Source organism: Lampris incognitus, chromosome 13 (assembly GCF_029633865.1).
Source record: "Lampris incognitus isolate fLamInc1 chromosome 13, fLamInc1.hap2, whole genome shotgun sequence".
Lineage (NCBI taxonomy): Eukaryota > Metazoa > Chordata > Actinopteri > Lampriformes > Lampridae > Lampris > Lampris incognitus.
The window spans coordinates 27,970,829-27,987,167 of record NC_079223.1 but is presented as its reverse complement, the minus strand read 5'-3'; the positions used below and the strand labels follow the sequence as shown (position 1 = coordinate 27,987,167).

The following is a 16,339-nucleotide window of genomic DNA, read 5'->3' as shown; positions in this document are numbered from 1 at the left end:
TGATAATCATGTAGTGAAAATCTTATATCGTGACAGCCCTAATCCAAATATTATCAACAACCACCACTTTTAGAAAATAACATAAATTATTCCAGCAGAAACAGGATCCAATTTCTGCGATATGTTTGAACACCATATGCCTCGAATGCGCATATACCGAAAGAAATCATTGTTGGTAATCTGTGTGCTAATCAATAACTAATCATTCACTCCTTACCTGCATGAAAGAAAGATGACTTTAAATGACATTTGCTTACACTGACCAGCATTCTAATTGTTGGTTTTGGAGAAAAAAAACACCACACGATTAGACGTCTGGTTGACTTCTCTGACTGAACCTGGAGAAATCATTTGAAAACTGGAATGTCCGGTCAAAAACTAATATCCGGGATAATAACCACTGGGTCAACCATTTATACAACCAAATCTGAGTGAATACATGACGTCCCCTGTCTCTCTGCAGGTCAACTTTGTCGAGGTCTTCCCCGGCTCCGGCGTCCTCTGTGACATGCGCTCCTGGAACGCAGCCAATCAGGCGCAGTCTGCCACCGCCATGGCCCGGACACTGTTGCTGGGCGTGTTTGATATGGACACCCTGATGAACAGCAATCTGAGAGGGGGACGGAGCCGCAGAGCGGCCTTCCATCCACAACGCAGCGCCCTGGACCCCCACAAAATCAACGCCATCTTTAGTAGGTAGCACATAACAACAGGAGGAGGTGTTACAGTTTAAATTATAAAGGAGACAGTACACTATCAGTTTAGAATAGGACAATTTGAAACACTAAAGACGGCAGCACTAACAACATAAGGCACCTTTGTCCAGTCCAAGAAAATCCACCATTCGCAACCCAGATAGCAAAATTGCTGTGGCCCAGACCCATCCCACACTGACACTTCCATCCGGCCCACATACCGCGTGGAATGATGGCTCTTGGGTGGTCCACTCCTGTTTGCCAGATCTGGGCCTGAACCAAGCCATAGCAATGCCGCATGTGCCACATATTTGCCAAAGGAGGCCCACATTTGTTTTGTGATATTTGGGCCATATTCACCATTTACCACACAGGCCACTTCAGGGTCACATCCAGATTACATGTTGCCGAGAGCACCGCATCTTTGCCAAAAAAAGGCTCACATTTGATTTGGCATATTCGGGCCATATTTTCTATTATACATGTGGGCCACTATAATCTCTTTAGGATAATCTTTTAGTAGATTTTTTTTAATGGTTTTCTTTTTAATGTTAGAGGAAAGAGTACGGACGTAAGGGCACCCCTTACAATTTTGTCTGTGCATTTTTTCTCCGTAAAATCGAGATTGTCTATGTAACGTGACAGCATCTGTGGTAATAACACGTCATAAGGCAACATCCCTTTTATCATTATTCAGCATTACTTGTGGGATTGCCTTGATAACCACTGAGTATTGTTCTTGTTTTTTGTATACGTCACATTGAATTTACCACTGAATTCATTGTACTCTAGAAGATTTCCTCTTGAATCCATCAAATGTAAAACAGACCAAATACCTCTCTCCACCCAATCATAATAACAAAGATTTTCTTTTAAATAAGATACATCTGTTATTCCAGATCGGCGAGCCGTGTGGCATGAAACTTTGCTTATAACCCAGTTTCCAAGATAAGAGAGCCTGCTGATGAAATCTAGACAACTTAATAGGTAGTTTGGCAATACAGAAATCACATCTTAACAGAAAATCTATCCCACCGCACTTATTAAATATTTTAGAAGGTATATTAAACCAGAATCCATTATTATTTTGTTTGAATTGTTGTAACCATTTTGATTTTATCATTTCTTTCATTGCCTCATAGTCAATCACATTTAAGCCCCCTTTCTAATGGTTTTACCACATCCTCTTTTCTAATATAATGATGTTTGTTTTTCCAAATAAAGTTGAAATTTGTTTAATTAATTGATTTAATTAAATTGTCAGGAATGGCTAATGAAAAAGCTGGGTACATAATTATAGATGTTTCAATTTTAATAATCAAAATATGTCCGAAGATATATTTAGTTCTTCTCTAGTTTTACGATCTTTTGTTATAGCCACTCCCAAGTATTTTACTTAATTTTTTACTGGAATATCATACAAATCTATTAGTGGATGGTCATGTATAGCAATTAGTTCACATTTTTTTTAAATTTAAATGTAGTCCAGATGCTTTAGAAAACTCATCTATTTTCTTGATTATCAGAGGGATCTGTTCTGACCCCTTGGGGAAGATGGTAGTATCATCTGCCAGCTGAGTAATGATGACCAGATGATTGCCTAGCACATTTAAAGGCTCAATGTCTAGACAAATTTTTTATACAAATAGCCAGCAATTCTGCAACTAAAATAAATGAATAAAGGGGAGCAAGAACAATCCTGTCGAATCCCTTGTTTAACCTCAAATCTTTTAGATGTTCCTTTAGGAAGAGAAACTGAGCTATTAATGCCATTATACATCATATTAATTACCTTTATACATTTTGGCCCATAACCAAAATATTCTAAAGACTTTATTATAAATGGATGTTCAACTAAATCAAAGGCTTTGTCAAAATCTAAAAACATTTTGAAACCATTGTCTTCAATCAAATAATTATAATCTAGTAAACCAAGAACCAGCCTAATGTTGTTATTATGTACAGACCTATCTTTAAGAAATCCCAACTGAGTTTCACTTATTATCTGTCCTATACCTACTTTAATCCGATTGGCAATAATATGAGTAAATAACTTGTAATCCACATTCAATAAAATTATTGGTCTCAGGTTATCAATAAATCTTTTGTCCTTACCCGGTTTAGGTAACAAAGTAATAATGCCTTGCTTCATTGTCGACATTAAATTATTGTTTTCAATACATTCTTTTAGGGCATTAAATAACACTTATTTTATATTTTCCCAGAACATTTTATAAACGTTTGAGGTTAGACCATCTTGACCAGGAGCTTTACCTATACTGACATTTGCTTAATAGCTTCATCTACTTCCTTCATTCTAATCTCAGAATTACACACTTCTTTAAATGCCAAATCAACTTCGGGAATATAATGTTTAATACTTTCAAGAAATTATAATGAATCCTCAGCTAAATAGGACGAGGAGTATAATTTGGAATCGAATTGATGAATTTCTTCAGAAATTACCTTTGTGTCAGAACATTCTCTATTATTGATCATCAAAACATTTATTGTATTTCTTTCTTGTCTCCTCCTTTCCAGTCCATAAAAACAAGACTCGTTCTTTTCCCCTTGTTCTATCCATTTAGCTCTGGATCTAACATAAGCTCCTTGTGCCTTTTGGATGAACAAGTTATCCAATCTGGCTTGTAAACTCAATATATTTGCTTTGTTTTCATCTGATAACTCAATTTTTCTACAACATTCCTTGATTTCTTAAATCAATTTATATTCATATTCCCTTTGCTGTTGACATCTGAGTTTAATTGATGACCCCTGACCTTTTATTTTACATATTCCCATTTCCTACATTATCTATTTCTGTATCACTTTTAATTTCCACCATTAATGCCTTTACTTCCTTAACATATTCTTCTAAATTTAACAGATCAGCACTGAACTTCCAATAATTTTTTCGACATTTATGATTACTATCTGGTTTCAGAGCTATTTCAATTACACAATGGTCTGTCAATGGAGCAGCAGACATTGTGACGTTAGTCACAGAATTTGTGATTTCTGGAGTCACCAGCCAAAGATTTATTCTGGATCTTGATCTCCCATTGGGTTTTATCCAAGAGAATTGTCTCCTATGTGGGGTTTTTTCTGTCCAAATATCAATAAAATAATTGACATTCGTGAATTCCTTCAATACAGTGGTGTAATGGTAATCATTATGAAAAAATGAACATCTATCTAACCACTCATCCGGTGCCATATTAAAATCTCCACCTATTAAAGTAAATCCTATACCATAAGTTTGCTTATATTCAGCAATAATTTCTGTGAGAGCGCCTAATAATATTTTGTTTTGACCAATGTTATCATATCCATAGATATTAATCAAAATTGTAAATTACCCCTCTAAATTTACAACCACAACAATCCAATTACCATCCTTATCACGTTTGAATGTTACTACCTCCCCAGGGAATCTATAAAAAAAAACATATGGCCACACCCCCAGATCGATTACTGCCATGAGAAAAAAAGAACTTCGTCTCCCTACTAGTTCTTCCAAAATATAGTGTCCTCTTCACATGAATAAGTCTCTTGCAAAAATATACAGTAAAAAAACCGAGTGTTAATTTAACTCTGAGAGTGTACAAATGGACCCGAAAGGATCCATTTGTACACTCTCAGAGTTAAATTAACACTCAGGATGTTAAATTAACACTCAGGATTTTACTGTGTATGCAGTGTGCTTTAAGACCTTCACAAAACAAAAAAATAGCCTTGCATTTTACATTGTCCTTAAGACCTCTTGCATTTAACGATAGAAAAGAAATCTCTGATTTTAGAGAAAACATATAGAATGGGAAAAATACAAGTTTAACCTCACAACGCTTTGTTAGGAACAATGAAAAGAACATGAAAAGAACCAACCTTTCTAAATGTATCCTCCACTCAGAAGTTCCTCTGGGGAAGAAAAAAAATCCACCCTCTTCCATCATTTGTTTAATGTTTTTACCGGTAGGATTATATATCAATGTTCACTCTGTCAACTAGATCCGTTGCCCATCAATGAATCCAAAGGGTCCGCGATAGTATGCTTTCTTCCCAGCCTTTCTCGCTTCTTGTATCTGAGGCCAAAGAGCTTCTCTAGCCTGTTTATCTGCCATGGCTAAGTCTTCAGTAAAGCGAACTCCCGCTTTCCAGCATATTTCCGACTCCTTCGTCATTCTCCAAATCTCAACTCTGTGTTGATGTTTGACAAATTTGATAATGACCTGGCGCGTTCTCTTCTCTCCTCCTTTCTCCCGATGAACAGTCTCTACTATCTCATCCATGTTCTGTGCCTATTGCGGTGCAACCTTCTTGACTAGGTTAATCACCTCCTCCCTTGTCTTTTAATTTACCGTTTATTTCATGCCTTTTATTCTCAGATTCCACCGCCTGCTGTACCTTTCGTGTTCGTCCGATCTTTCTTTAAGGCCGGTGTTTTCTTTTTCCAGAGCTGCCACTTTCTCTTCTAAAGCAGTTACTTTAATTTTGCATTCTTTGAGTTCCGCCGCATTGAATTCCAATGCTGTAGCCAGGCTGCCAATTGTACTATTCTCCTTATGAGTATTGGTATCTTCCAACTTTTTTTCTTGTTTATCAAATCTGGTGTCCAGGGTGTTATTGCAGTCAGAACGGGCTCAAGTGCAGATTCCTCATTTGGCTTTACCCATTTCCGAACATGGGAGCCCTTAGATGGTATGCTTAATGGGGAATCTTCTAGCTCGTCGACACTTTAGTAGCCTCCATCACGTAGTCATGAAGTAGAAGCGCGTCCGATACATCATCCTTGTTGCTAGCTTCGTTGTCATATCTTTATCCTTTTTCCTAGATTTCACTTCATTTTCTTTGTTTGGCATTTTTAGACTCGTAATCCAAAACTTCTTTGAGGGGATTATTTAATACTATTGAGGAACTTTTGCATAAGCTCTGGCAAGTACACCTGCTCAGTCCGCCATCTTACCCAAGAACCCACAGGCTAACTAGCTAGCTAACAAGTTAACTGGCTTTTCTTTTTTTTTGCTAGCTTGTGATTCGTGTCCCCCAGAGGATTCAAGATGGTGGAGTGAGTAGCAGTTTTTTTTTTCAATTTTCCCCCTTTTTCTCCCCTATTGTACCTGGCCAATTACCTCACTCTTTTTGAGCCGTCCCAGTCGCTGCTCCACCCCCTCTCTGCCGATCCTGAGAGCTCCCCGACCGTCCAGAGGAGGCGCTAATGCAGCGACCAGAACAAATACCCACATCCGACTTCCCACTTCTTGCAGGCTCCGGCTAAACTTTTGTCATAGAGTCCTTGAAACTTTTGTCAGAGTCCTTTTGTCATATGGTCCTTTACGAGCAGTAACCTAATATTGTTTAACTAAGATAACAGTATCAAAATACCTTGAAAAAATAATTTATATTGAAGTACCGAAGACTTTGGAACAAAGGAAACAACGAGTTTGTTAGTATGACGGACCACAAGTACAACCTAACAGCTCTTCGCGAGGTGCGCGATGACGGCAACGTAGAAGAAATTTATGTGGATGAAGAGACTTCTAAGGAAGAAAAAATAAATTGGACTCACACGCCAATTAAAAGTCCGAAACCCAAGAAATTCAAAGCGCAAGGTGATAACATGAAGGTGGATGACAGTACAGCCGCAGCGATTCTCCGTGCAGCGCAAGCTCTGACCCAAAAGATGGATGAAAAGACAACTTCTGAAAAACGCATTGAAGCCAACACAGTGGCAACTAAAGAGAACAAGGAGGGAATCGCTGTGCTTCGAAAGGAAATCAGTGAGCTGCAGAAAGAAAACAAGACGCTAAGGAATGCACGTATGGAACAAGCTCGCTACATAAGACGAAGGAATTTGAGGCTGATTGGTTTACCAGAGAAAGATGGAGAAGACACAAGAGAAATTGTCATTACGATTTTCACAAGAGTTGTCTACAGACCGGCTGCGCGAGACGGTGGATACTGTTCACCGCCCGGGAGCAAAGGGCAGCGCTGCTACCTCTAACAACACACCGAGGCCAATTATAGTCCAATTCGGGATGAGAACCGTGCGGGATGACGTCTGGAAGAGATCGAGAGATGCGAGAGTTTGCAGCGAGATGCACATACGCTTCAAAGAAGATTTCTCCAAAGAAGATCGGGAGGCTTGTAGCAAACTGTGGCCGTTAGTTCAGGGTGCAAGGAGAAAGGGAAAGAGCTTTCCTGGAGGTAGGTTACGCAGTGATTGACAACCGACGAGTAGACACTGAATAAATGTTTTTAGGGTGCCTTTGTTCTAAACGGGTACATGCTGATATTGTTAGATTGTTCATTTTGTTCAAATGAAACTTAAGGTTATTGCACTAAACATGTCTGATAAGGACTAAATTACTGATTCCTGCGCATCGTTAAATCTTTTGCGCATTTCTTAAAGGTTCCTGACTAGTTAAATGTTTTCTTTTATATCGTTAAATACTAGGGGGTTGAAAAATAATGTGAAGCGTAAGGTAACTTTTCTTTTTTGTAAGGAGCAAAGGACAAATTGTGTGTTCTTGCAAAAAAACTCATTCAGTTGAAACAGAAGCAAAATTATGGAAACAGCAATGGGAAAGACTCAGTTTTCTTAAGTCATGGGACATCACATTCGGCTGGCGTAATGATATTGTTAAACCGGTTCCCTGGAAGTGTAATTAAGTTCAGACGTGATATTAATAGTCATTGGCTAATGCTGGTGTTGAAAATGAATGAGGTAAACTATATTTGGTTATGTGTAAAAACCCAGAACAAAAATTTATTTGCATCCCTTAGTAAGTTGTTGGAGGAATGGAAAGTGTCTTACACAACTGATAAAATCATAATGGGGGGAGACTTTAATATGGTTCCTGGTCTCTGGTTTGACCGTCTTCCATCAAGGGGACAATGTCATAATTATGATGAAATCATAGTTGAACTGGTCACAAAAGCAAGTTTGACTGACTGGAGAATGAAAAATCCCACGACTACACAATATACCTGGTTTAATGCATCTAATAATGGCCAGTGTTCAAGGATAGATTATTGGTTGATCTCAAATAATTTAGTCAATGAGGTCTCTAAGTGTGAAATCTCTGCTTCACCTCTAATTAATCATTGCATAATCTCGTTGTCCTTTTTGTTGTGTAGGAATGAGTCTAACCTTAGCTCTATCTGGAAATTAAATTATAACCTTTTGGAAAATGTAGATTTTTGCACAGAAGCCAAACAACTGGTTAAATAAATTGCTGAACTGGAAATGTCCTCCTTGAGTGAATGGGAGTGGTTCAAATTTAAAGTTAGACAGCTTGCAATTAAATAAGTAAATGTTCTTCTAAACTTAAAAAGCAGAAACAGCGATACATTGTAAGTGATATTAACAGATCATGTTATAAAACTGAATTGTCATTGGAGGAACAAGCTAAATTAAACAATCTCCAATCCCAATTGGATAATATATATTTGGAAAATGCAAAGGGGGCATTTATTCGTTCAAGAGTTCAATGGATTGAAGAAGAGGGAAAAATTCGTCATATTTCTTTAGTCTGGAAAAACAAAGACAAACCAAAAGGAAAATTCAAAAGTTCCTTATAAATGGTGTTACTATTGAAAATCAAGACCAAGTAAATGAAGAAATAAGAGCTTTCTATAGTAACCTGTACAAATCCAACTTTTCCAAGGACAATTGTCCATTGCTTTTTGAAAAAATTAAGAGAATTTGATAAAATGATGAATGATGAATTTAAACAACATATGGAGGATAAGCTTAAGATTGAAGAGTTGGATAGAGCAATTCTGGGAAGTCTACTGGGAAGTCACCAGGACTTGACGGTTTAACCGTGGAGTTTGACACTCTTTTTTTTTGGAGAGATATAAGAGAACTGCTCTATAATGCCTTTTTAGAATGTATTTCAGCAAAAAAAACTTTCTCCCACTATGAAGAAAGGTATTATCACCCTAATCCCAAAACCCAACAAAGATAAACTTTCATTAGACAATTGGAGACCGATAACCTTATTAGGTAACGATTACAAACTATTGGCACGTTTGTGCTAATCGATTAAACGAGGGCTGAACACAAATAGTCGATGAATGTCTATCAGCCTTTATAAAAGATAGCAGTATACATAACCATAATAGGCTCTTACTTGATATGCTTGATTGTTGAGACTTAATAGATACAGATAGTTTTGTGTTATTTCTTGATTTTTATAAGGCATTTCATACCATCGAACATTCATTTTTACTGGAAGCACTACACTTTCTGGGTTTTGGAGAAAACTTTTGCAATGTAATTGAGATGTTTTACACTGACATAGTACATAGTTCTGTATCTTTGAACCCTGGAATGATCCCTAGATTCAAGGTCAAATGTGGTATTTGTCAAGGGTGCCCAATATCACCAAAATTGTTTATTTTGACCACTCAATTACTAACAATTCTTATTAATAACAATCACGAAATTCAAGGTCTTTCTATTTTTGACAAGGAATTCTGAATGAGTCAATTCGCAGATGACACATTAATTTTCTTAAGAAACGATTCTATTGTAAAGAAAGCCCTTTACACAATTTCATTATTCTCTAATGCATCGATATTATCCCTTAATATTAAAACATGTGAACTACTTCCCATTCATGCATGCACAGATTCTCAAATTGCTTCAATTAGAGTTGAGTCTGAAGTTAAATATCTACGAATAACAATTTCTAAAAAAATATCATTAGAAGAGATGACATTAATATTTCTAATCGCATACTGCTATGAAGAAATCTCTCAGTCACTGGCTAACCAGAGATCTTTCTATTTTTGGCAGAGTCATCTTATCTAAAGCTGAAGGTGTCTCCAAATTAGTTTATCCGTGTCACTCCCTATATGTTTCTTCCAATAATATTAAAAAAGCCAACTCAGTTATATTCCAATTCATATGGAAAAATAAAACCCATTATATAAAAGATCACAGCTAGTTAAAGAATATGATAAGGGTGGTATAAAAGCTTTAGAATTTGAATCACTGGTTGGAACTCTTAAGCTTAAATGGCTAAAAGCATACTTGACACAGCCAACTTCTATTTGGTTTCACATACCAAGGTCCTTGTTTAAAAAAATTGGTGGGCTTGATTTTGTTTTAAAAATGTGATTTTGAGGTAGGAAAGATTCCTATCAAGTTGTTAAATTTCCATAGACAAATTCTTCACTTTTGGAAAATGATATTTAGCCATAATTTATCTCCTCATGGTTCAACTTTATGGAACAATAGAGTGGTTACAATAAATAAGATATCAATATTTTAAGAGTAACTGGTATGATGAAGGGATTTTGTTCGTAACTGATCTATTGGATTGCAATGGCAACCTTTTGGACTATATGGCCTTTTTAAATAAATACAATTTAACTTGTACTCACAGGGAGTACAGTAGGATTTGCAAAGCAATCCCTTTACCACTGATTCAGTTAATCCAAAACACCTTAATGTACTCAAATGTTAAATTGGTATTGCCAAATTTAGTGATTAACAATTGTACTTTATGTGATAACAAATGTAATAATAAGGTGATCGGTGCTATTCTGAAATCCAAAGAATTTCGTGATTGTAATAGAGAACCATATGTACATGGTCCTAATGTGGAGACCTTGTCTATTATGGTGAAAGCACATTCTAAATTTATTAAATGGCCCATTTCCCCAACGGTAAAAGAAATTCACTTTAAAATAATTCATAAGGTCTACCCAGTTGCATATTTTCTTAAGAAAAGGTTTAAATTTGAAGTGGATCCGTGTACATTTTGTAATGCAACAGACGAAACTTTAGAGCACATGTTCTTCTATTGCTCTGTGTCTAAAAGATGTTGGGTCAGTTTAAAAAATTGGATATCACTTAAGGTAAATGACATTCCTTTCTTTGACATTTCTCATATTTTGTTTTACATGGATAACCTAAACTCCTCTATTTCTGATATGATTAATATCATTATTCTTTTGGGTAAATATCATATTCATTGTAGTAAATGGAGAAATAGTAAGCCCTCTTTTGTTTGGTTCATAAATGATTTCAAATTATTTTTCTTATCTCTTAAAAGAATGTATTTTAACAAAATGGCAAGATTTATGGGGCTATATCTTGTTTATTGTTGTTTTGATTCGTGTCCCCATGGTTTAAGCATTTTGCTTCTTTGCCCAGTGATTTAGAAATGAATTTTGTTTATATACTTGTATATGTACCTTTCGTAGATCCCGTTTTGTTTTGTTTTGTTCGTGTATTCTGTCAGCATTTGTTTTGATGGTGGAAATATTGTGATGTGTTATATGGCTTATGTTTCCTCTGTGAGTCATTGTATGTTTTTTTGAATGTGTCAATAAAAATTTTTTTTTAAATTGTGTCCCCCCACAGCGGGCGGATCTTGTCATACAGTAAGCGATAACAAAGCCCACCCATTTAGAGGGAAGATATAATTGTCAATTTTAATGTCACTTGAAATGACTCTATTGCTTGGACCTCTGTAACGTTATAGCTGGACCACCAATCACAGAGCAGAAACATACCATTTTCCTCCTAGCAACAGCAGAGGCAGCAAAATTCTGATCGTGAGACAAAGGGACTTCTTTCATTTAACCCTTTACATTCCAAAGCAAGCTGAATATGCAGGTTTGAAGGGTTTATTTCCTAGAGTTTTGAAAATCAAAATGAGAACTGATGACTTTTTAAACATTTTTTTAATATATATCTAGAGGGCCCTGACTGTTCCCCTCTGTGTCTCAGATTTCAAGATATAGACAACTCCCCATTGTAAAAGATAGAGGTCTTGTCTTATTCAAGAGCTTACTGCCCGGCAGCATTTCCAAGATGGCAGCCGAGTGAACCAGCATCTGTAGAGAGACTTTGCTGTTACTCATGAGAGAAATTCAGCATTTTGAAGGAGTTATTATTAATTCATAAAATCATTGCTCTACTTTGCCCTAACCCCCCCCCCCCTCTCTCTCCTGTGCAGACGCCACCCTGTCCCGCTTCCCTCTGGCTCGGAAGGGGGTGATTGGTACCGGGATAAACTCGAAACTCTCGGAGATCCGCTTCCACATGAGGAGAGCCAACCGTGAGCCCAAGTTCCCGTGACTAACATCCAGTCAGCCCCACCCACCACCAGACCCGGGTTCCTTGTCAGAACTTTGCAAACTGGGCTGGACCTGACTGGCAGATCCCATTATAGTTTAATATGATCTCATGACAGACCTGTCAGAATTATACACATTTATGGATTCGTATATTTCCTGTATTTAGCATTTATTGTGTGTGTGTGTGTGTGTGTGTGTGTGTGTGTCTGTGAGAGAGAGAGAGGGGGGGGGAGACATTTAAGATTAGGCTCACAATCCAGAACAATCCCTCCAGTTGATCATTGATTGAACAAGACCACAAGCTTCTCTCTGATTGTGTGTGTGTGTGTGTGTGTGTGTGAGAGAGAGAGAGAGAGAGAGAGAGAGAGAGAGAGAGAGAGAGAGAGAGAGAGAGAGAGAGAGAGAGAGAGAGAGAGAGAGAGAGAGAGAGAGAGAGAGAGAGAGAGAGAGAGAGAGAGAGAGAGAGAGAGAGATTTAAGATTAGGTTCACAATCCAGAACAATCCCTCCAGTTGATCACATTGATTGAAAAAGACCACAAGCTTCTATCTGATTGTGTGTGTGTGTGTGTGTGTGTGTGTGAGAGAGAGAGAGAGAGAGAGAGAGAGAGAGAGAGAGAGAGAGAGAGAGAGAGAGAGAGAGAGAGAGAGAGAGAGAGAGAGAGAGAGAGAGAGAGAGAGAGAGAGAGAGAGAGAGAGAGAGAGAAATTAAGTTTAGGCTCACAATCCAGAATATTCACACCAGTTGATCACATTGGTTGAACAAAACCACAAGCTTCTCTCTGATTGGAGGCCCAGGATGACATTGCCCTGCCTTCACTGTGGATGATCCAATCACAGCGGTGGACTATGTCTGAGTGACACAACGCCTTGAACAATGAGCACAACAACCTGATTAAAACCTTTTATTCCAAATAAGACAACAGTCGGATTAAGATGTTTACACGAGTTTATTCGGTACACTGTACAAAAAGAAAAGTTGAGTATATTAATAATTTCAAAGCAACCTTACGCAGTAAGATTTTTGAGGTTTCTCTTTGATGTCCCATGTGATTACCCCAACTAATATTATATTGTTGTTCCAACTAATATTAGTTTGTTATGTTAATGGTCATCACCTTTAATTCTTTGTTCTGCCAATTCAGATTTGTTTGTTCAATAAATGGTGTTGTTTCACAGACCTACAAAAAGCTAATCAAGAATATAATCATTTTTCTTTCCACTGCATTAAGTCAAGTCAAGTCAATTTTATTTGTATAGCCCAATATCACAAATTTCCCTCAGTGGGCTTTACAGCAACACACAGGCCATTTAGTTCTTGTAACACAATCAAATGATATAATGATTTTAAGAGTAAAACAGCAAAAAAAGCTAAAATCAGACCTCATTGTGAGAACAGCATTGATAAATTCAATAGAAAATATTTTTTTTTTCTTTTCTACACCCATTCTTAACTTGTATTGATCCACATTTGTAAATTATATACATTGAGAGAGTGAATCAGAGAACACTGGGCTCAGTACCTCCAGCTCCAAAGTTAATGACATACTGGGTAAAGAAAGCATCCAGTTCATCGTACTGAACCAGAGCATCCTCAAACTGCTGTAGCATCTCGAACACAAAGAAAAACATTAAGTGTTTTTCATTAAATGTTTTTCTTTGGCCAAAATAATTATATGTTTTTGAAATTTGATTCACTTGTAATTGAAAACTTTTAGTGTGTGTGTCAAGTCAGCAATATGTGGCCTTTTGTGTTTTTCATTTTATTTTGTTATGATAATGGATGTCGTGTTTGACTATGAAGTGTAACCGGTCTTTGTTTAAAAAGTGCCACTTTGTTTTCTTTTTCCATTATTATGGGAATACATACTTGGGTCACAGTCAGATATATGTAAAATGTGCGAAACTTATTATTTTGGATTCGTTTGAGAATTTGCCACATATTGCTGACTTGACACACACACACAATAAGTTTTCAATTACATGTGAATGAAATGTCAAAACCACCGCAAATGTTACAGTCCAGTCAAAACAACTAAAGCTTAAAACATTTCCTTATTCTGAATTTCTGTAAAAAAAACAAAACTAAACGAACTTTTTCAAAACAACTGTTAGATTGTTTAAAACCAATGTTACACAAAGGCAAACACACATGCATATATATAGTAACGAATTCGGGGGGCAACTCGTCCAGACCGTCACAGCCGGGACACGAACTCAGATCTCCCACACCGGGGGCGACAACGTTAACCAGTCGACTAAGGGGTCGGACCCTTTAGCCGACCGGTTAACGTAGTCGCCTGCGGTGCGGGAGCCCCAGGTTCGCGTCCTGGCTGTGGCGATTCGCGGGGACGCGAATCTCGAAGGAAGGGGGCCATGTAACGATCACGGATGAATAGGCTCGGTAGCCCTTTGCTAACAGGTCAGACCCTTCAGTCGACTGGCTAACGTTGTCGCTCGTGGTGCGGGAGAGCCGGGTTCGCGTCCCAGCTGCCCCCCCCCCCAATCCGCTAGAATATGTATAGATAACGAGGTATCTTTATTGACAGCTGATGATTGCTTATGGCATGAAACAGGCTTGTACTGTCTCATAAATAATTTACTTGACTCACTGGATTATATAGATATTATAGCAAATTCAGGAGACAGTCTGTGAGACGCGAACCCGTATCTCCCACTCAGCAAGCGACAACGTTAACCAGTCGACTAAAGGGTCCGACCCTTTAGCCAAGGACCAACGTGTCTACTTATCCATGCACGTTACACTAACCAATGTAGCGAATTCGGGGGGCAGTTCGGGAACCGTCGTCACAGCCGGGACGCGAACCCGTATCTCCCGCTCCGCATGCGACAACGTTAACCAGTCGACTAAAGGGTCCGACCCGTAAGTTAAGGACCAGCGTGTCTACTTATCCATGCACGTTACAATATATATATATATATATATATATATAGATAGATAGATAGATAGATAGATAGATAGATAGATAGATAGATAGATAGGTGTAACTCATATGACATATAGGGCTACTAATATTCATTGATTTAGCAGTGTAGTGATATGCCGCTCCTTAAGGGGCGCACTATGCAACTCGCTAGGGTAGAGACTGCTACACGCAGTCGTCTTTTTTTTTGTGATCATCCTGGAAATTGACCTTTCGCAAAGTCCCGCCCCCCTTGGTTACTGTTGCTATGCCCGTCAAGCATTTCAGAACTATCCAGGAAGTAGCCGGAAAACACCAAAACACGAAGGAAGAAATCAGCGCATTGTGTGGGTAAAAGTAACAGTAATAATACGTTAGCTGTATTAGCTATCAATAATAGATAGTAGCAAGCTTAGCTTGGAGCAGACAGGTATTTTTGTTGATTTTGGATGGATTAAGCTGGCCATGGGGTCTGCTATACTGCGAAATCTATTGCCGACATTGCGCTTCTTGCGTTCTGGGTTTCGGGAAGGAAAAGAAAATTACACCCCCTCCAAACTTTTCAGATATCTAGTATCCGATTTGCAGATCCCCTAGGCACACCGTTTCAGCATTTTGTTGTGTGTTTGAAAGCTTGACGGACCGTTGCTAATGTAACCGGTTATTTTTTTGCCCGGTGCAGGATTCGATACGGGGTGTACTGCACCACAAGGCGACATCACTAACCGTTCGGCTAAAGGGTCAGATCCGTTAGCTAGGGGCTAACGTGTCTTATTAGTAGTTTACAGTCGTCACCCTCCCCGGAACCGCGCCCTCGCGCTTTGTCATTCCGCGCTCCGAAGAGACTTCTGAGGATCTGCACACTTCCGGATCCCACCGCTGCCACCAATGTAACCGGTTATTTTTTTGCCCGGTGCGGGATTCGATACGAGTGTACTGCGCCACAAGGCGACATCACTAACCCGCTCGGCTAAAGGGTCAGACCCGTTAGCTAGGGGCTAACGTGTCTTATTAGTAGTTTACACTAAGGTAGGATTGGACAAGCACCATTCTGGGGCGGTACTTTGCGAAAGGTCAACTGTGCTCTTGAACCGACGACTGAATTTCATTATACATAGCCTCAGAAAGTTAGAGTATTTATATTTTTTGATTCTGAAAAGTGTTACGTATAATCAGAATCTCATCTGTGAGCTTACGAGACGAAGGTCTGTCGAGTTTTAAGTATTTGGAACTCCGGTGAGTAAAGCACGTTTTTGTGCTAGCTTATTGCTAACCACTGAAGGGAAAAGATAACGCTGGATCATATAGCTGTTAAGATACTCTTCATAAAACCAGTCGGGGTGATAAGAATGTCTAATGTTTGAGTAGCCTGTACTTTGGTACGTATTGTATCATAGTTATGAGAATGTTAATGTTTAGAACTCACTTTGCTGCATACTGTATCATTGTGTCATGTTGAATGTTTTAGAAGATAGCTCACACCAATAGTTAGCTAGTGCTAAGCGCTAGCTTAGTCAATGAAGCATTGGGGAATTGTGTAGCATTAAAGATGCGTGGCACTTATCCTGTTGACGTTAAAGCCATTTGGTTTAAGTGGTTAGAGCACTTAAATGGTTTGTATTAAG

General features: G+C 38.3%; 1 protein-coding gene across 1 annotated transcript in view; it reads left to right on the top strand.

Annotated features, from left to right (window-relative positions):
* LOC130123224 (uncharacterized) overlaps positions 1–11,953 on the top strand; it is a 28,301-nt gene extending 16,348 nt beyond the window's left edge. Inside the window, exons 5-6 of the mRNA XM_056292357.1 lie at positions 464–692; positions 11,672–11,953. Of these exons, the coding sequence (XP_056148332.1) occupies positions 464–692; positions 11,672–11,793 (351 nt within the window). The 3' untranslated portion in view covers positions 11,794–11,953. The remainder of the gene's footprint in view (positions 1–463; positions 693–11,671) is intronic.
* Positions 11,954–16,339: the final 4,386 nt, after the last annotated feature.